Source organism: Cimex lectularius, unplaced genomic scaffold (assembly GCF_000648675.2).
Source record: "Cimex lectularius strain Harlan isolate CLEC.00 unplaced genomic scaffold, Clec_2.1 scaffold108, whole genome shotgun sequence".
In the NCBI taxonomy this organism is placed as follows: Eukaryota; Metazoa; Arthropoda; class Insecta; order Hemiptera; family Cimicidae; genus Cimex; species Cimex lectularius.
The window spans coordinates 1,390,038-1,411,911 of record NW_019392680.1 but is presented as its reverse complement, the minus strand read 5'-3'; the positions used below and the strand labels follow the sequence as shown (position 1 = coordinate 1,411,911).

Below are 21,874 nucleotides of genomic sequence, written 5' to 3'. Positions count from 1 at the left end.
ACTCTAATACATGACCTAACTAAAGATATTAATTGGTCAAGCTGACCACGAAAACTGGTAAATTTAATAAGTTAAAAAGAACTATATCTTCACTAATTCATTTGTAGCCGAGAATCAAATAGACTACACGTAATTTGAAAAATGGCAAAAACGAAGAAAAATTCAAGAGGTGGAGTTGAGATGGGATGTTAGTGTCCGAGTGGATCGAGGTCACGAAAGGTCAAGTGGTAGAGCGACGGCGTATCTAGCCGAAGATCGTGGGTTCTAATCCAGCTCGTGACACTGACTTTTTTCTCAACTAAAAACCTTAATTGAAAGATATTAATTGGTCAAGCGGACCACAAAACTAATGAATTTAATAAGTTAGCATGAAGTATATCCTCACTAAAGTTCTACGTGGCCATTTCAATTGTCGACGAGAATCAAATAGATTACACGACATTTGCAACATGGCAAAAAGGAGGGAAAATTCAAAAGGTGGGGTTGAGCTGGGAAGTTAGTGTCCGAGTGGATCGAGGTCACGATAGCTCAAGTGTTAGAGCAGCGGCGCCTTTTTTTATCTCAACTTAAAACCTTAATTAATCGGAAGTTCTTCGGAATGTTTTATTTACTGTAAGAATATAGAGGTGGTGAATTAATACAAATCTGTTATATTTACTTCCAACTTTCTTGGACGGAATTTACTTCTGCGAAACTGGCGTTAAACCAGACTTGGTCGTATAAATAAAAAATAAATAATGTTATAACGCAAAACACGATCCCGATAAATGTAAAATTTCGACTATTTTTAATTCGGTGTCTCGTGCCATACGTTGCTACCGATGTCAAATCTGGTGTTTCCAGAGATTCGGACGGGAGAAAGAGTCTAACGTTTCTTTATAAACAGGTATTTGTGTTGCCATGTGGTACTCCACATTTTCGGTTGTTGGAAACCGTCATTGATTTAATGTTTGTTTGCATGGTTAAGAAGCATTTTACTTATATTTCACGGATTCGAAATTTTGAAAAATGACATCTTCGTTCCAGGAATTCGTGGACATTGGAGGTTGGTATTCTTGAACTATAATATTGATTTTTCTTTCTATAGAAAACATCTCTGCCTGGAATGTACATCGTGTCCTAGCGTCTTCTCGCCTTTCTTTATACGAAGAGTTAAAAATTTCTCCAGCAATATAGGATCTCCTGAGCTGCGGTGGCTATTTAAGCTACGTTGTGAGGTTTTACATCTAAACTAGGTCATATGGATTAGAGGTGATGGAAGATTTTGTTCTCTCTGCAACTCTCGTTTTTGGGCAGTGTTGAATTATAAAAGTAATTCTTTTCTTTCCCCTCGGTTGCTTCACCTTGTTAAAAAGTGTCGTACTGCGATTTTTAGATGCTTCAGAATCTCGACGATTGATTTGTTATGCAAAACAAGGGTGGTTCGGGCTTGAACAAACAACATCAATAATCAGAAACAAATAGGTGAATAGTGTACTTGTATAAAATCGGTTGAATTTTGAATATTGTATTAAATAAAATTGACTGTATTTGGAATACTTTATGTTGAGTAAACTGTGTTATATTGAGAATAGTCTAATTGTGAGGCTTGTGTTTTATTGAGAATAAATTAGTAATTTTTTCATAATGGTGCTTGGAATAAATACATCTGCAAAAATAATGATTATTAAGGATATGTAGCTGGTGACATTAGTTAATCAAGAACACGTTACAGGGTTTTTTTGGACTTATTACACGAAGAATTCTTCAACCTGTGTTTCTCTCCCCTTTCTCTCAACACCATACTACCCCTTGAACTTCCCCTATCCATAATCCCGTAACTTGCCGAAACCGCCTTACATAAGCAGGGAATTATAAATATGAATTGATACCAGAATTTAATTTTAAACATGTAAATAATAAATAAAATGTTTATATTTTATGTTTTATTGGTTTGATTCACTAGTTTTCGTGGTCCGCTAGACCAATTAATAACCAATTAATTAAGGTTTTTAGTTGAGATAAAAAAGTCAATGTCATGAGCGGGATTCGAACCCACGACCTTTGGCTAGATACGCCGCTGCTCAACCACTTGAGCTCTCGTGACTTCGATCCACTCGGACACCAACTTCCCAGCTCAACCCCACCTTTTGAATTTTCTCTCCTTTTTGCCATTTTTCAAAAGTCGTTTATTTGTTTTAATGATTTAGCATTTATATTTATTAAATTTTTATTTTTGATTGGTATGCTTATAATATTATGTTTACAAAATAGCAGACGGATCATAGATCCATTGTCTAATTAACGTCCCACATTTTATGAACTGTAATTTTATTTTATTGATTTTTTATATTGTAAATAAAGCATTGTTTATTGTTATTATTACTATTGAATACCACACCACTCGATGACAAATGTATCAACGCATTGGAACCATACTTTTTAATAATTAAAAGAATACAATAAAATTAGATGTATTTAAACTAAACTCTTTTTTTAAACCTACATTTTGAAAAATCGTAGAAAAATTGTCTAAAATAACTAAAGAACAATGAAAGAAAGGGAATCCATTTGTTTTATGAAGCACACAAAAATTCTGAATTTCATTAATAGATAAACAAGAAACATTAAAGTTGTTGAACGAGTTTGTTGAATAAATATACATACAACATAGTTATAAAGTATAATTATGTAATACAATTTTCATATAATATTAAAGAAAGTTCAACCTAAGCCAAAGTTTTGTTGCCAAGTGTTTCGTCGTTAAATTAAAAACGTTATAATGATAATTATATTATTTATTTATAAGAAAAACCAAGTTAAAATACGAAGGTCGCAAGTTATCACGTGCACATAGTATTCCAATGTAGGTATAGACATATGTTCAGGATTATACCAACATAGAGCAATGTATTTGTTAAAAGATGAAATAAAAAATAGAAGAAAACGTGGTTTGCACCACCAAAATAGAAAACATACTTTATAAAAATCCAGTTTTTATAACTATGGTCAAAAATGCTGATAAATTCTTTTAAATAACAAAAAAGGCTTTCAATTCACAAAATCTGAAAAATAATTTATGCATGTTGTCTCTTATGACCCCGCACAGAGAGTAATACGGCCGACTGTCGCACATTGACAAATTGGACAAATTAAAAGTATAAAGGGCAGTTTGTTATGAAACGAAAAAAAATCCATAATAGTAGATTGTAAATGGAGAAGAATGCCGCCAAAACTAATAGTCTAACAATCAAAAAGATACGCTTTTTTTTAAAAAAATGGACCTTTTACAAAGAAAATATACGTGACATATGCATACTCCGTGTAAATTGGGACGGATTCATAACTCACGTTAAATTTACTAAAGGATGAGTACTCTACTGAACCCTTTCAATCTAACTGATAGCCGTTTTGCTAATACAAGCCGGTAAAATTTAAACTGATGATCTTTGAAGAATTTCGAAAATTCATCACACTAGGTCGAAATATGCAAATTTCACGAAAACTGCATCATTTCAAAAACGGTAGAACCAAATACTTGGTTGGATCGATGTATAAATTTTATTTGAAACCGTATGGGAGATCAAATCCTTACACAAGAAAAGTTTGTCAAGCAAAGTCTAGGTTTTAAATAAAGAGACTTAATTTTAATTTAATTTATTTTAATTTAAAAACAAAAACTATAAATGCCCTTCTTTTGTTTTACATAACTGCGTCAGAACATGGAATTCCGAAAGGAAATTTTGACTTAAAAATGATAGATTTTTGAAAAAAAAAATTTTACCAATATTTGCCAATTGCTTGATTTTAGGGATAATAAATCATAATCATCATAAAATAAATTTGACGATTTGGTATTTCATTAATACAATGCTGGGGTACATTTATATCTATAATTGTGGCCCTTTTAACTAATAGGGGTAACTGTGTTTTGTTTTTTGTTTTTTTGGTATTAAATAAACTAAATAGACATGTAATTAATCAAGAATAAAAAGTGATTTAAATTAATATTTCCATTAAACTTATTTTTACTAAATAATGTAAAACGTCTTGACTCACATCACGGATTATAATGTAGTAAAGCCACATAATTTACCATAGGTCGCAGATCAAAAGTATGTTGCTTACCTGTTGGAGGTGGTGCTGATGATGCCTGGCAGAATAGCGTCGAAGCAGACAGTACCGTTGCCAAAAGTGCGGACATGATCAGCCATCCAATTGTTCCCATCGTAAAGTTGTTCACTTCATCTTCTTACCAGTACCATGGCACCTAAAACATTCAGCAGATAAAATATGGATCTCAAACACTCACTACAATCACTAGTTAGTAAAACTGAAGCAAATTAAAATCTAAATATGTAACACATTTTTTTTATTAATGTATTTTTTTAATTTAAGGGGTAGCGGCAGTTTTCATGTTTAGAAATACATTATTGCAGGATTACATTACAGGTTGAAACTGGTCCCTTTAGATTCTGGTTTTAGAAGGGTCCAAATAATTTTTTTAATGTTTATTATTCAGAAATCGTGAGATGCGGTCTGGTGTGATGCAGGTTTCAGAAAAATATTTTCTTCACTATGTCATTGTTTCGAGCTTTATTGAGATCATCTTCAGGGCTCAAAGTGTTTGTCTTCTGTGTAACTGTGCCATTCTTGCGTGTCGTGTTGAAAGTGCCAAACCTACATCACACCAGACCGCATCTCGCGATTTCTGAATAATTGTCGATTAACGGTCACTCATTTTTGAATGTTATTGCCTGGTGATTTAGAAGAATCGCGGCTTTTATGTATTTAGTGTCAAAAGTACTTTCCTAAACTAAACTATCTTCTATAAATTCCATACTGTAGTTTAAAAAGTCGGTGATTTTATGAATTAAATTGGGGGGCATCCGGAAAGATTCGATGGTTTCACTTGAAAAGATTCTATTATTTTTTCTCTTTGGTATTTTTCTTCAAAACCCTTCATCCTATTGAAACATTTTTTTTTTCATTTTGCGTAACAATAAAAGGCAAGCGATTGTAGCGAGCTACTGTTTAAAGGTGTAAAAGTTGCCACGCAATAGAAAAAGATTTAATATTTTAAAAAAGAAATAAGCTAAGAAATCATGTTAGTATACAAAGAAACTTTTAACAAACTACAATTACGTAACCGTGTCGAGGCGCGCCACCGTTTAAAGTTTATTTCCGCACTGTCGCTTTTATCGTATTTTATTGAAATAAAAACGAGACATTGAATGGAGACATCAAATTTTATTTTAACATAAAACAGACACTGAATGATATATGACATTTATTTTGACTATTATTCGACGACGAGTTTTGTTTGACATTGGCCTGTGATATGAACACGTAAAATATAAATTCTGGTGAAAATAAAATCGATTGTAATCGGTATTGCCCAGTGGTGACGTACTTGTCGGACCAGTGGGCATGTAGTTGAGGCCGAATTCATTCTTCATGAAGTCAACGAGCTGTTGTGTCGCGGATCGTTATTCAAGTCGCCACTGAGATTGATCGGAGTCTCCTAGTCTGATCAAGGGCTTGGTAAGACTTTTTGTCAAGTTCGCTGAATATAATTGGGACTTAAGTTAACATCTTCGGCCAACGCTTTACGATATATATACGGCTCCAAGCATAAACAGCGTACGATCACCGACTTACACTTCCACCAGGCATATGTCGCCAAATTTATGTTTTCTTAAGTCTGAATTGCCGCAAATAATAGCATCGACGACGGTTTCTCCTCAGATCGTGAAACTTTGTTGTTTCTTGCAGAACCACCCGTACAGAAACACGCCCCAGAGTTTAAACAAGGTAGACGGAGTGCCTCGACGATTTGAAACCCTACCACATGTGAATCGTGAGTTACACGGAATGGAACGTTGCCAGAGCACACTGGCCGCCAACCCCCGAGTGCACGACGCGAATAAAGAACGTATCAGCGAGGTAACCATATTAGCTTCAACCAAAAAAAAGACACCACACTTACGTCTCTGATAATATTTGGACAGTTCTTAAGGCAAAACGGTACAGACCATTTCGTAAGGGTACAATTCTGTTCGGGTATCCATATGTGCAGTGTGATTTTAAAGTTGTTTCACATATAAAGATCGGTTTTAAAAATCTACTAGATCTTATCGAAAATAGTACCGAAATATGGTAATTTTTGGTCTATCTTTGAACGATTAAATGTCCTTGAAAAATTGCTGTAACGACAGGAGATTTTAAAGTTTGATGCTCCGGCAGAAAGCACAAACGTCTTGCAAAAAAAAGCGCGTATTAAAAATCAAATCCATCGACTAAAAGTAGAGTTGAACAAAACAAAAATCAAAAAACAAACTGTTGTTCCGAAAACTGTCGCTACCGCCTTAAACATGTTAAGAATGGAATGAACGCTTATCAAATCATAACTATGATATGTTAGATTCAAACATCATAAAAACCAATATTACTTAATCAATTATAATAATTTACAATATTTGTTTTAGTACAATTTTCATCTGTATCAAGAGCACTGACGAATATGTCTCTTGAAGTATCTTAATTTTAGCAGAAAGATCCTCACCCGAATAAGAAAAGACAATTTTGTGTTGACAAAATTACTTTTTGTCATGTTTCTAACAAAAACAAAAAAAAATGTGTCCCACTTAATTGGAAGATGCCATACCTTTGCTCCATATATAAAGACTTATGAGAATTGTAATATTTTCTTACACTGTCCCGAATTTTTGGAGGAAAAAGGGTTATTTTATTGCACATGGTATTGATAGATATCTCGTTTTTTTCTATTTTGAGAATTTTGAAACAGAATGTATTTATTAGCGTAAATGTATAAAGTAGGAGGGCCAATGGCGGATTATTATTTATCCCATCAACCAATTAGATTAGTTATGGGTGCGGAGAATATCAAGTACTCCACTACCCTAACTGATTGAATGACGTGTAAATAAAAAGAATATATTTAAATGTGAGTGGTTTAGTTTTAGTAACTGATTGGGTTGGGGGTGAAATGAGCTAGATGGTGGTAGCCCCTGGAGGCCAACCTCGATGGCTGGACAGTTGAGACCCCAGACTGCCAAAACACGAGGTGGATGATTCTCGAGGTCACCAATATTGTAAATTGGACAACCGCGGGAATTGCAAGCGAAATACACTTATACGCTCTCAACGTTCGAGGGGCGATGATTACGTTGTAATTCACCCTCACGCTTTGCCATTCACGCTAATAAATACATGCACTCAGACAAAACATACAGACACACAACACATAAGACATATTATATACAATAAAAAAAAATTCCCCTAAAAAACGAAACAGGGGACCTAGAAACCCGCTGCAGTGCTCGAGTACCATTTTCAGATTGGATAGCATGCCTACACGCTCCCTATAGGGAGCCATTCATATTATTATAATTACATATCAATCTATGTATTATTTATCAATCATAATTATTGTACTTTCACTCTTACCTACTGTTTTTTTATCGTGAAGTGAAACTTTTCACACTTGAAACAAAGTTTAAACGGTAAATTACAAAAGCGACGATAGTTCTGCCCCTCTTTCATCATTTGTGATAATCTTTATCCGTTTTATCCTCTTCAAGCTGTTAACAGGTGTTAAGCTGCCTCATTGATAAATTACGTTCAGCGTCCATCAGACAACATCAGGTTATTCCTACACGAGTCAACAAACTACCACAGTACTGACACATCATTACAGATAAGAACAAATTAAACCACGGTTAGCACTCAATTCAAGCATTGTTTGTAGGTTTTAATTAACACCTATTTCAAAGCAATATAATATAAAAAAAACAATATTGATAAACCTGTAATTTGATCGTTATAGATACTAATAAGTGCTTTAAATGAAGTAGTTATGTATTGAACTTCGTTGTGTCTTTACATTAAAAAATTCGGCGTTGAGTATGGTACCGCCCGAATTTAATAAAAAAGTGATGAAAAGAACTGTTCACTACCTTCAGGAAAAACATTTTCTAGAATAATATTATTTATCGTAACAAGAGTTGTAAACAATAAGAAAGTGAAAGGAAGAGCTTCTTTGATGTCCAGTACTTGTCCAGTTGGGAGAAAAACAAACGGGCGATGTTTGTGAAGCATTGGGAAAGTGATTGAGAATCATTTCGGTTCATTGTCTTTGTTCATGTCCATACAGATGAAACTCAGAGATGTCCTAATATAGAGAGCTAAATTATGTGCATGGTGGAGGTTTGTTTCGTCTAGTGTAGTCAATAGTTGGCCGATTACTTTGATGTTTCGGGTTAAACCCATCCGTGTAACCTATCATTATAGCTATTGACGTAGATCATGTTTTGTCATGTAGATTTCAGAGCAATTTCAATACGCTTTGAATGTTGGACCGTTGCCCTACGCCATATAATATTAATTCATTTCAAGTTATAAATTAGAAAATTAATAATGTGTCAAACAACATAAATTTTTATTTCTTTAACACGTCGAACAATTGACCTTGTTATATTTATGGAAAATTGTTATATTAACATAGCTTGCGTGACCAAAATCCATTTTCGGGAGAAGATAAATTCTCTTTGACCGGCTATGGAATATATAGGTTATACTATAACAGGGCCGAATAATCTCACAGAGCCGCTGGTGTAGAAAACAACTGGGCGCAATCTGAACCGTGTTAGATCAAAATTGATCAAATTTAGTTTACACAGGCGTTTGTCTAAGAAAATTTGTCCTGTTTGTCAGACTGCTTCTAAAAGATTAAATTGAGAACTAACTTAAATAACTTATCGATCGGCTTTCATGTAACAGGTAACAGAAAGAAAAAAACTGGCCGAGCAAGAAAACAGTAAGATAACATTATGTGTTATATTTTCTAGTTCATTTGTTAAAGCTTCCTTACTGTGGCCGCACGTATGTTGGCGGTAGCTCAGTGTTGAAAGGAGCGATGTTCGATGACGGGGTGCAAGTTTATTTACAGATGTGTTGAGCGCCACGGTATTTTTGGAGATATACAGGTATATAAGAGAGTATAAATACCGAAACCATGGAAAAAAAGGAAAAGAAAAGTAGAACAATGGAAGAAAAAAAGAGAAAGAGAAAATGAAGCACAGATATGGTTCCCGCGTTGAACCCCAGACTACCGATGTAGCGCTTCTTGCTCCTCTTCTTCCTGATGAAGTGGCGCTTCCACCCAAGATTATAATATGGGAACTAAATAACGAAGTTCTTCCTATTCTACCGGTGTTAATTCGTAAACACAAGAAATCTTAGGGTTCTTATCTTACTTAAGGTTTAAACTACGATTTTTAAAAAATGAATACGAGTAAAAACTATTCTATTTATCACTAAATTTCCAAATTCTTTTTAAATTAAACTAATAATATAGCGAAACTTACACCTAATGTCTTTAGTCCCGAATTATCAGGCCTGATAACAAGATTGGAAAGGAACAAACTCAAGGTGTCTGAGTGCATGTATTTATTAGCGTGAATGGCGAAGGGTGAGGGTGAAATATAACATCATCATCACCCCTCGAACGATGAGAGCGTAAGAGTGTGTGTTCGGGGTCGATGGCGGAATATTTATAAAAGTACTCTATCGACCCCGATCTAGATTAGTTTGAGTATGGGGTCGGTAGATGAATATCAAGTACTCCACAGACCAAACTGAATGAGTGTACTGTATGGATGTATTTATGTGTATGAATGTATTTATTTGTATGAGTGTAGTGTTTGAAAGGGTAAATAGAATACAGACATAGCTGGGGGCTGAAATGACCTAGATGTCGGAAGCCCCAGTCAAAAAAAAACCCTCAAAGGATCACACTTCCACTTAGGCTGTGCCGCCGGGATCAGCACCTTCTCTTCGGAGGAACACCACTGGGATCACACCCAACACAGGTCGCACACACTTTTTTTCAATCTTTTCTGGTTCTTGCGGAGACCAGCTCTTACTTCGATCGTCTATCTCGAACTGACCGCAGTTTGCTTTTTCCAATCTCGAGCCCGGAGCCCAGTAGCCTCGAACCCAGTGCCCGCCGGGTCGCTTGTCTATCTAAGTTTTATTTTTGGTTTAACGATCTCCCTGTATCAAACCTTTCAGCCTCCTGAAGTTAAGAGTCCTATCCACAAATCCCTAAGTGGACATGATCTAGTTACCTCCATCAAACTTCAAACCTTCCAGAAAAGGCCATGGTAATCTTAAAGACAATATACACTGCCATCTTACAAACTACTCATTTCTTATGGAAATAATCTCTCGTTATTCTCATTCCTGAAGCTCACAAACCTACAAATCATGTATCCTCCTACAGACCCATCAGCCTTCTTCCTGAAATGCACAAAATCCTATACAGACTCCTTTAAAGCGATAATTACCCATCCTGGCTCATACGATAATTCCTGCTCATCAATTCGCTTCCGACCACGTCATTCAACAATCTAGCAAGGTTGTCGACACCATATCCTCTGCGCTAGAAAATAAAGTAGTATTGAATCCTGCTCAGATGCGTTTCTAGATATAGCACAGGCTTTTCATAGGGTCTGGCACCCGGGTATGCTTTCAACTTAAAAGTTTCCTACTAACTCCTTGTTCACTTACTAATATTATTATGTTCTCATCTTAAAATTATTATTCTTTTGTGTGGTGAGTAGTGACCGTTAGTCGTTAATTATTCAGAAATCGTGAGATGCGGTCTGGTGTGATGTAGGTTTCAGAAAACCATTTTCTTTATCGTGCCAACGTTTCGATCTTTATTGAGATCTTCTTCAGTGCCTGGGATTTACAAACATCGTTTAAATTTAACAGTAGTTTGATTCAATATAAAAACTATATTTTGCATTGTATAAATTCACTTTTTTTCACGTCCTACATGTATTTGTTAAATTTAAACAATGTTTGTAAATCCCAGGCCCTGAAGAAGATCTCAGTAAAGATCGAAAGGTTGGCACGTTAAAGAAAATGTTTTTCTGAAACCTACATCACACCATACGGCATCTCACGATTTCTGAATAATTATTATTCTTATTCTCCTGAAATCCTACCTAATTAATGCCTCAAAGCGAGGTGAGGGAACGAGTTTTCCGAAATCAGCCCGATGCAAGTCGGCGTTCTAGAAGGGAGCTTCTTCGTCACAAAATCGTTCTTCGTCAATCAATACATACGTGGAAGATACCGCAATTTTTTCTTCTAACTCGAATTTCATCCAAGCTACCTCCAACTTCCAAGATCACCTTGGACTTATCTAAGACTGGGGCAAAAGTGGAGGACAAGAATGAATGAAAAAAATGTAGCAATTTCACAATGAAAAAAATCTTGAACCCTCTGTACATCAACAATTTGTATTGAAGTACAATTGGATATTGAAATGCATAAAACCTCGATGTGGAATCCACGCGTAAAATTTTACAACTTAACATAACACTTGGACAACAACGAAAACCTTTAGGACCGAAATCTCTCTTGACTATCATAACTAACCTTATAAAGACTTTACTGCGACCACTTTGGGCATATGGAGTGGAACTGTGGGGAGCTGCCAAGCCGTTCAATATCCAGCGTATCCAATCCTTCTATTCAAAAGTCTGCAGACAAATTGTCAAAACTTTTTTCTGTTTCATTAACTTCCCTAGCCACAACGACCTTAACATACCTTTCGTCAACGAAATTTAACCATTCACCAACTTTTACAGCCCTTAAAAAAATAGCTTTAAAAATCATGCAACAAAACAAGTGTACTTTTTTCTTTGAAATTAATCCTTATTTGTTTGATCATAATTGTTCATATTAATTATTACAATTAATTATTATTTTTTATCTGAAGTTTTTGATTGAGAAATTTTTTTCTTTTGTTATAGTTTTTAAATAATTGTGCAATGCATTTTTCATTATTGTTATAAGTCTGGCTCAAAAAAGGATGAGTGCCCTTTAATTTTTTACAAAACGAATGCGATGAATATTAAAGCACTTGGGAGAGAATTAGGTTCAACCTTACCTCGGCTGTGTTAATAATATAGTCGTGCTTTTAGGAAGCGCGCTGCTACCAACCCTATGCAGCGGTCTCTTTGTAAGCCGATAATTATTTGCAGACCTGTATAAATTACCTTTTGATGTTAAGTTGTTTAACATTTATTTAATAACGTGAGTTCGAGTTAAAATTTATTTTCCATAATGTATTTTCAATATTCTCCCACGATGAGGAAAACACGAGAGAAAACCGGCCAAAACAATTTCTCGTGGCGTGCAAAGCACTGTGTTTCAAACTTGGCAAGTTTGATAATCATGCTCGGCAAAACACTGTAAGTTGGATTAACAAAAACAAAGGATCGTACGATGAAGGCTAAAATTAGCGTCTAGAATAGGTTTACATTTTCCAAAACTGACACGCTCTTTTTCGGTTTGAAATTATTTTCTCGCGGAATTCGAGCTATAAATAAGTGAAAGTTAATGTGACTATTTTTCACTCAGGTTATTATCAAAAACTCGCGTTCCAGTCATGAATAAATAAAGTTGTCCAAAAAAAAACTAAAAGTTTTAAAATTTACAGTAACGCATTACCGAGTAAATTACATAGGGTGAGAGTAACTTCTGTTCCCCCTATGTTTTTGGTAAAAACCCCGTGGCACGTAAACTTTTATTTTTTTATCTAGTCTCTCTTGATCCAAACTATTTTTAGGAAAAAAGAAGTCACCTGTAACTTTTTCAAATAATTACCGGTTTATTTATTGATCATTTTAATTATAGCAAATTAATTGCTCATGTTTGCTCTTGAATGAGCTACAACGAGAACCTCTTGTTAGTCAATATTATATTAAAAAATCTTCTCGAAATTTGATTGAATGGGATTAATTTTCTATCAATTAAATAGATAAATAAATAAATTGGTGAAGATGGAGTTGGAGAAGATTTCGTTTTTCCGAAAAACAATGTTCAAAACTAGTTTTTTGCACATAACTTGAGAATCGCTGCTCAAAATAAAACTTAAATTGACGAGAATTGTTCGAAAATCGTGAGATGCGGTCTGGTGTGATGTAGGTTTCAGAAAAACATTTTTTTTTTTAATCGTGCCATCGTTTCGATCTTTATTGAGATCATCTTCAGGGCCTGGGATTTACAAACATTGTTTAAATTTAACAAATACATGTAGGATGTGGAAAAAAGTGAATTTATACAATGCAAAAAAAATATTTTTAATATTAAATCAAAGTATTTCTACTCACTCAAAGTGTTTGTTTTCTGCGTAATTGTGCCATTCTTGCGTGTCGCGTTGGGAGGGCTAGTGAGATATTGCATAAAAAACATAAAACAGCCATATCTCACTGGCACTCTCAACACGACACGCAAGAATGGCACAATTACGAAGAAAAGAAACACTTTGAGTGAGTAGAAATCTTTGATTTATTATAAAAAATATTTTTTGGCATTGTATAAATTCACTTTTTTCCACATCCTGCATCTATTTGTTAGATTTAACCGATGTTTGTAAATCCCAGGCCTTGAAGATGATCTCAGTAAAGTTCGAAACGTTGGCACGATAAAGAAAATGTTTTTCTGAAACCTACAACACACCAAAACGCATTTAACGATTTCCGAATAATCATCGACTAACGGTCACTAATCACCACATATTCATGAGTATCTCGCCATTTTAAGAATTTATTTGAACCTTAGATAACTATAAATCAACTTTACTAGAGAGAAATGTTTGGTTCATGAGAAACTAGAGAAAAGAGAAAAGTTTACATGTTATATATAGGAGCGGCAGAAGTTAACTCATCCTGCATAACCGGAGTTATTATTTATAAAAATGTACTCTCCACATGTTATTACAACAAAAATGTAAGCATAAAATAGTACAACAGAAATACAGTTGGAAAATATTTTTCTAATGTATATCAATTGGACAATGATTATAACACTATTTAAAATATTTAATTATTAAAATTAATATATATATTATATATTAATATTGTAAATAATTATAATATAATTTTTTTAAAATTTAATTTTAGTGTAGGTTACTACAGGACTACTGTCGTTTACACCCCATATGTCTACTTCGCTAATTGTCGCAAACTTAGAACTCTGTTGTTCCTGGTTTTCCGTTCGTTTACACGTTAGAAAAATTTATACACATATTACAACAATTGTTTGCATGTTCTATTCTCGGATCTACCTACATTAGACCTCACATTATATGGACCTTTGAACTACGTGTTCTAATTAAATCGAGTTTATTAAAGTCATATCATTATACAAGGGTAGTGGGAGTAGTGGATTATCTACCCGCCATCTCACTTGTTCCAACTGAACTTCACTGACCTTATCAGTTCATCCATCCGAGGTAACAAGAGGTACTATCACGGTCTATATTTGTTTATATTTACGAGTAATTCACTAGTTTTCGTGGGCCGCTTGACCAATTAATATCTTTCAATTAATTAAGGTTTGTAGTTGAGATAAAAAAGTCAATGTTAGGAGCGGGATTCGAACCCACATACACAAATTCAAAAGGTCGGGTTGAGATGATAAGTTAGTGTCCAAGTGGATCGAAGTCACGATAGCTCAGGTGGTAGAGTAGTGGCGTATCTAGCCGAAGGTCATGGGTTCGAATCCTGCTAGTGACTGACTTTTTTATCTCAAATAAAAACCTTAATTAATTAAAATTATAAATATACTTTAGAGAACCGATACTTTCTTACATTTCATCGATATTTTTGTTTCTATTCCTCCTTATATCAATAGTTTTTCAAAATTTCATTTTTTTATAGTTCAGTGTTTCAATATTTTGTATGCGGTTTTGGTTATCTCAACTAAAACTGCCTAAACTAACCATACAACTGTCAATCTGTACAACTTTTGAAGAAGAAGAACAAATAAAACTCGAAATAACTCAGTTAAGAAATGAATTTTTGTCATTTACACTCGATCAACCCCATTAAACTCTGACTAATGAACTGTCAATGTCAACAAATTTCAGCTTTATCCAGTTTTCTATGTTGATCTCTTAGCGACATAGACATATTAAATGGTATCAAAAGAAAAATGTTTTGCTCAAAAAGTACTCATTATATGTACATAAGCAGGTAGCTCAGAATAGATATGGACATAACGAAGTTAGTAACATTTGGAGGAAAAACATGTTTCGGGTGACTCCACAAGAATGCTTTGACCAAAATGAGACTACGTGTAACGAAAAAATACTCCTGTGCATCGCGATCTTACTGTTTAATATATTTGATAATAATCTGTTGAATGTGTGTTGATTAGCGACCGTTAATCGATAATTATTCAGAAATCGTGAGATGCGGTCTGGTGTGATGTAAGTTTCAGAAAAACATTTTCTTTATCGTGCCAACGTTTCGATCTTTATTGAGATCATCTTCAGGGCTCAAAGTGTTTGACTTCTGTGTAATTGTTCCATTCTTGCGTATCGTGTTGAGAGTGCCACACACACACTTTGAGCCCTGATGATTATCTCAATAAAGATCGAAACGTTGGTACCATAAAGAAAATGTTTTTCTGAAACTTACATCACACCAGACCGCATCTCACGATTTCTGAATAATAATCTGTTGAATGACTCACTCCAGCTTTAGTCACCTAAGCAAGCAGAAAGCAACGCTAAAAATATCAACAGCAAAAACTCCAATATGTGCCCTAAAACAGGTAACTACATAATGCTGGTAAGCTGAAAGGAATAAACGATTATCAAGGGCATATGAAAATTTTTTAAACTAACGGTTTGATTCTGACTAGTTGACTTGAATAACGAAAAACTGTTCTATTGCAATGTTTAACCATGTTTCATAATAGTCTGTCGATCACTTGTCCCTCCAGCATTAGTCACTTAAAAAGCCAAAGTTTTGAGAAATAAATAACATAACTATATCTTCCCATGGTGCTGCTTACAAGTCCGAAAAAATTTGCACTATTGAAAAATTCTCAATATTTGTTCTAAAAAGGTAACTATCGTTACTTTAAAATCCAAGTTCTGTTGATCACTTATAGAAACTAAAGGAAAAATGATTTATAAGCTTCTTTCTAACGTCCAATTGTTTAATTTTTGTGTACCATTTTCAACTTTATAATTTGTTAGACTAATGGTTTTGAGATTCAGATTTGGCTAGAATCATATCGTTGGAAGAAGGAAAAAGTCAAGCGTATGCCATGCTTAATATTCCAATAACAACTATCTGGAGGGTCTTCCATCGGAACCAAGATACTGGAGGTTACTCAAGAAGGCATAGATCAGGTCGCCATCGAGTCATATCTCAGAGAGATTATAGTATTATTGTTTCAAATGTATTCCTTAATCGTCATTCTTCCGCTGATGAGATCAAACAACGACTTCAACAAGTTAGAAAAGCCATAAAATCATTTAAACAAAAACAAAAAATTCCGATATTTACTATACAACGCTTAGTTATAAAACAGGTCAAATGTAGTGGAAAAGTTATTTTGTGTGGTTTCTTAAAAGTATATTGTTTAAGAAGAAATAGTTCAAAACCGTTCCTAAGCTTAGCTATATAAAAGTTTAAAATATATGCCGTGTTTCATAATATTGTCAGGATCATTTAGCGAGATATTAAAAGGGAAATGTTTTATATGACCCCTCGAGTTTAATCGGCCCCGCGGGAAAGAATCATCCCTATCTATTGTGGCAAAATTTTCAACGCTCATTAGCACATCTGTCGACGTATAAAACACTGATAGGCAAAAAATGTTCACCCTGTTTTTTTTANGTCACTAATCACCACAGAATCGTTACAAATTTTATTTTTCTTTGTTGATTATTTTTTATATTCATTTATTTATTTACAACTGAACTCTAAATATGCAACAAACAAAAATATTGAAATTGTTATTATATTGTGTGAACATGCACATAAGTATATATCCACGAATTATTAAATTAATAATTAGCTAGTTTTCATGGTCCGCTTGACCAATTAATATCTTTCAATTAATTAAGGTTTTTAGTTAACGTAAAAGAGACATTTGAAAAATGGCAAAAAGAAGGAAAAATTCAGAAGGCGGGGTTGAGACGGGAAGTTAGTGTCGGAGTGGATCGAGGTCACGATAGCTCAAGTGGTAGAGCAGCGGCGGATCTAGCCGAAGATCGTGGGTTCGAATCCCGCTTCTGACATTGACTTTTTTATTTCAAGTAAAAACCTTAATTAATTGAAATAAATGAATAATATTATTAAGAAGAATCATAAGTTTTTAATTCATTTATTTATTTACAATTGTACTTTAAACATACCGCGAGCAAAAATGTTGAAATTGTCCTTCTAATTTGTGAACGTGCACACAAGGTTGTAAGTACGGTCAACAAAATGGCCTGTAAAGTATGAAGGGCGTGATGGGATCCCGTGATGGGATCAGTTAGTTCACCAATAGAGTGGAGACCACTTGGCAACTATCTATTGCCAATGTTAGGCAGCTAAGTTGTCGCATGGCCAATGTCGTTTCAGTTTCCGACGAAGATTGGCGGGTAATGTTGAGGATGGCAAGAGGTTTCAGAGATCGGGTAATTTAGAATGAAAATTTTTGTACCGAAATTAGGCAAGGTCGGATACAAATGAATTTTTAATGCTGTATGAATTGTATGGTTAGAGACATAAAAAGGAGCTTTAACTATTCATCGAATTTTTAAATTGTAGGGTTTGTAGTCTGTTAAGATTTGAACGCTTAGCGGTTCCGTACAGTTCAAGTCCGTATGGTTCATAACAGGGGTTAGCAGGGCAGGTCATTTTTTTGTTTCTGTAAGTTTGGATCGTTTGTCAAGCAGTCTTTTTAGCAGTCTGAATCTTGTATTTAAATTTGAACACTTGAGTCTCGTATCTCATTCCTTGTAAGTCATTTCTCGAGGTACAGTTGAAAGTATCGTACGTTGTTCACAACGGGGACGGGAAGATTATTGAAATATAAAGGAGTAAGAGTTCTTTTGTTAAGAGTGAAAACAATAGATTTAGTTTAATGGTACCTTGATTCGCCATTGACGGTGCAAGGATTCTACCGTGTATAAGTGACTTTGTAAATTACGTGTGAATCGGAGGTAAGTATTGATGTGTCAACGGCAAAAATAAAAATGAAAGTGTTATGGTGAGTGGGTAGATCAGCCGTGTAGATTGTTTAAAGGAGGGGAGTGAGAATGCTCCCCTGTTGAACACCAGAGAGAATCGGGTAAATAGAGGAGAAAGAAGCGTTTTCGACAGTTTGGAATGACATGGACATGTAGATGATTTTAGTATCAAGAATGGTAGAGTGCCCTTGAGCATCCTCAGACGCCCCGGGTGGCATACCCTATCAAATGCCTGAGATATGTCCAGAAAGACATGATGGCAGTACTGTTTCAGTTCGAGGGCAGTGGTAATGGTGTCTAAAACGCGATGAGCTTGATGAATAGTCGAGTGGCAGCTCCGAAAGCCGAATTGGTGATTGGGAATAATATGGGATGAAATTTCGTTATAAACGCGGAGCAAGTTAGTAGTTTTTCGAGAATCTTCTCGATTATAGGTAAAAGTTCAATTACGGAGTAGATTCGAACAAATAAAACCAATAACTCTCTGATATGTGACAAGAGGGTGACCTGATCTGTGCCTTCTTGAGTAACCTCAAGTATCTTGTTAGCGATGGAAGAAAGCACCTTCCATCTTCCAACAAAGCTATGATTGATGATAGCTGAATCTTAATCACTTAAAACCATCAGTTAACCAAATGTTAAAGATGAAAATGTTAGGATTTATTGTATCGTAATATATATAAATAAATTAACAATGATGAATTCTTTATCATGGCTCAATATTTAAATGAGGGATAAAATATTCATACTAGCGATATAGGTATAGAGGTAAATTATCTTAATGATCACGCTATCTTTTTCAGTTTTTCTGGTATGATTCTATCATATGAAGCCGCATATTTCAGGTGTTACGATGCATCCCTTACAGTCGATGGTTCAATTCAAGGATATGTACCCGTTGTATGCAAAATTTTCTATTTCACGTAATTGTTTTTGTGATTGGCATTGAAAAACTAGAATATTTCGAGGAAGGAGCATAAACTAGTCCGCAATGCACGATCTTTACTTTCGATGAAAAACTTACTAGTTTCTAACATTCATTATCATAATTTCTATTCTCTGAGGAATTATGCTATTTAAATAAAATTTATGAAAGTGTTTGTAAAATTTATTGGAATTTAGTTTTTTTATTTTAGAAAAAGCTAGAGCTAGTAAGTTCAATTTAGAATTGTAAATGAATGACCCCAGGACAGCACAAAAAAAGAAGAGATTTTTGTAGAATTTTCATATGAAAAAATATTATTAAACTTAAAAGCTATGCAGCTATAAGCAACATATTGTGTGGTGTTGGAATTTAAACTGCCGTGTTAACGGGACAATTCAATAATATGCTATAAATAAATAGCAAATAATCTGTTGTAATGAGACATAAATAAACCTTATCTTCAAGTAAAAATTCTCTTTTTTCTTGAAGTTAATATTTATACTCTCCTTGATTAAATATTTTGTTTGTTTACGAGGGAGGTCATATCGACCACTGGAGTATCGGTGTTTTTATAATAGTCCATTTGAATGTCGGATTGTAAGTAAGTAAAGTAGTTTGTATACATGTCGGATTCCGATTCAGGGCCGCTGGATTCGAACTCGAGACCTTTACCTTACGGTTTTGAGTGCCTCCGACTTCCTACAGATTAATTGTCAAAACAATTTTTTTAATATAACACCAGGGAAACAGCGAATATACATAATTCAAATTTTTGCAACAATTTCTGGTAATTAGATTTTTCCCTTTAAAATTAAAAAACAATATTAAAATTATATATAATATTGATAAAAATTAAAATTCTAGAAATTCATTTAAAACAATGGAATATTGAAAATATACAGGGATGAAAATTACTTGACCATCCAAGTTACCATTACATTACATTAGTGTATGATAATCAAAACACTTTAAAACATTGTTTTATTTAATATTATTGCTAAATTCACTAGTTTCCGTGGTCCGCTTGACCAATTAATGACGTTCAATTAATTAAGGTTATTAGTTGAAATAAAAAAGTCAGTGTCACGAGCGGGATTCGAACCCACGACCTTCGGCTAGATACGCCGCTACTCTACCACTTGAGCTCTCGTGACTTCGATCGACTCGGACACTAACTTCCCATCTCAACCCCACCTTTCGAATTTTCTCTTCTTTTTGCCATTTTTTATTATTCCTAAATAAAATTACATGGAATGTGCCGGGATTCGAACCTAGGAGCTAGGGTGGCAAATGCAAGTCGAATCAATCGGCCAGTGCAGTCCCGGGTCAGTAAAATAATTATATTGTGTTTGTTTAATATATATTATATGTCGTTTAAATATATTTATCAATCCATTTTAAGTGAAAAACAAAAATATTAGAAATCAATTTCACTAATTTTAACAGCAGATAAATGTTTGCTAATTCCTCAAATCAAGAGGATTTACTAAATCGCACATAAGAAACTAACTAACCACGACCTGGTCAACCAATAAAACTTAGAACCGGCATTGACCAACGATGCTAATCTCTTCGAAAATGTGTTTCTTGTAAATTGTTTGAAATGTAATCTTTCCTTCGTTAACTTTTCTAGTCAAACATTTCAATACAATAGTATTAAATTATATTATTAATATTTTAGGTCGTAAGGCAGTTGAAAGTGGTCTTGTAGAAGATGGTCTCATTAAAGATTGAGGAATTAAGTTTATTTCAAGGTCAGTTCTGTGTGATGATTTCTCTGCCTAAATTGTTAATATGCAATGTAGATCATCATGGATACGAAGACAATTCATTTATAAGTGAAAACACTCCAAGGTTTCATTGTATTTTTGTTTATTTTAGTAAAAAGTTAATGTATTATTAATAATTATAAAACCGTTTACCTTATTTTAGAATCCTTAGTTTTAAGTATTTTTTGAGCTTGTTTGATCGGCCACCTTCTTTATCACACAGTTGTGATCACAGAAAAAACCACACTTAAATCACAGAATACTTAAACAACACAATTTTTTCCAGGTACAAAATTAGAAACTTCTTTTCACATTCACTATTTATCCAGTCAGGATCGTCCCAGAGTCCGAAAGCCTCCCATCCGAAAGCGATGGTAAAAAGTGATGTATAAGTGTTATTTTTCTCGAACCAATATGGATTTTATTACTTTTTAATTTATATGTAATGACCTCAGGGCTATGGAGCGAGAAGCGTTCGTCGCGGGCTTTTGCACCGAACTGCGGGCACCCCCAAAGGGCGAGGCGGGGGATGATCACTCGTGGGTTTTCGCCAGCCCTCGCCACCCACCCCGCCATTCTCGTGCATTTGTTAACTAACCGTCCAAAGCCAACTGTTCCAAAGGACACAAATTTGTTATAGAATACACACAAACAACAGCTAGAAAGTTAATGAAAGCCGAACACGCATTCTTTTAAGTCAGCATAATAAAACAAAAGAAAAATATAACCCTTTTATCTACGTGATCTATCTTCAGTAGAATTCCAAAAATGCGTACGACATGCGAAGAAAGAACACGTAACGTTAAACTCTTACAACATGTAAAGGAGATAAGACAAAGAAAACAAATAGTTAGTAGTTTCCCTGGAAACGAAAGTTAAACTTTTTACAATAATCAATATTTTGAACATATTAATAAAATAGAAAAAAATATTTGTGTCAATTATATATTGTATACCCTTAATGAATTTAAGGAACCACAGTAGTAGAGTGGTTAGCGCGTCCTACTGGTAATAATTATCCTGGCGGGTCCCAATCCCATCATAACCCTTGCTTTTTAATTATTATAATGTAAAAACACATCGTAAATTGGAAAAGGTTCCGAAGTTGCCTGCTATATTGTT

At 34.3% G+C, this 21,874-nt stretch overlaps 1 protein-coding gene across 1 annotated transcript in view; it reads right to left on the bottom strand.

Moving 5' to 3' along the window:
• The window catches only part of LOC112126474, a 552,656-nt gene extending 531,397 nt beyond the window's left edge, over positions 1–21,259 (bottom strand). Inside the window, exons 1-2 of the mRNA XM_024225603.1 lie at positions 20,906–21,259; positions 4,108–4,249 (exon numbers count right to left, since the gene is read on the bottom strand). Coding sequence (XP_024081371.1) covers positions 4,108–4,207 — 100 coding nt within the window. The 5' untranslated portion in view covers positions 4,208–4,249; positions 20,906–21,259. The remainder of the gene's footprint in view (positions 1–4,107; positions 4,250–20,905) is intronic.
• Positions 21,260–21,874: the final 615 nt, after the last annotated feature.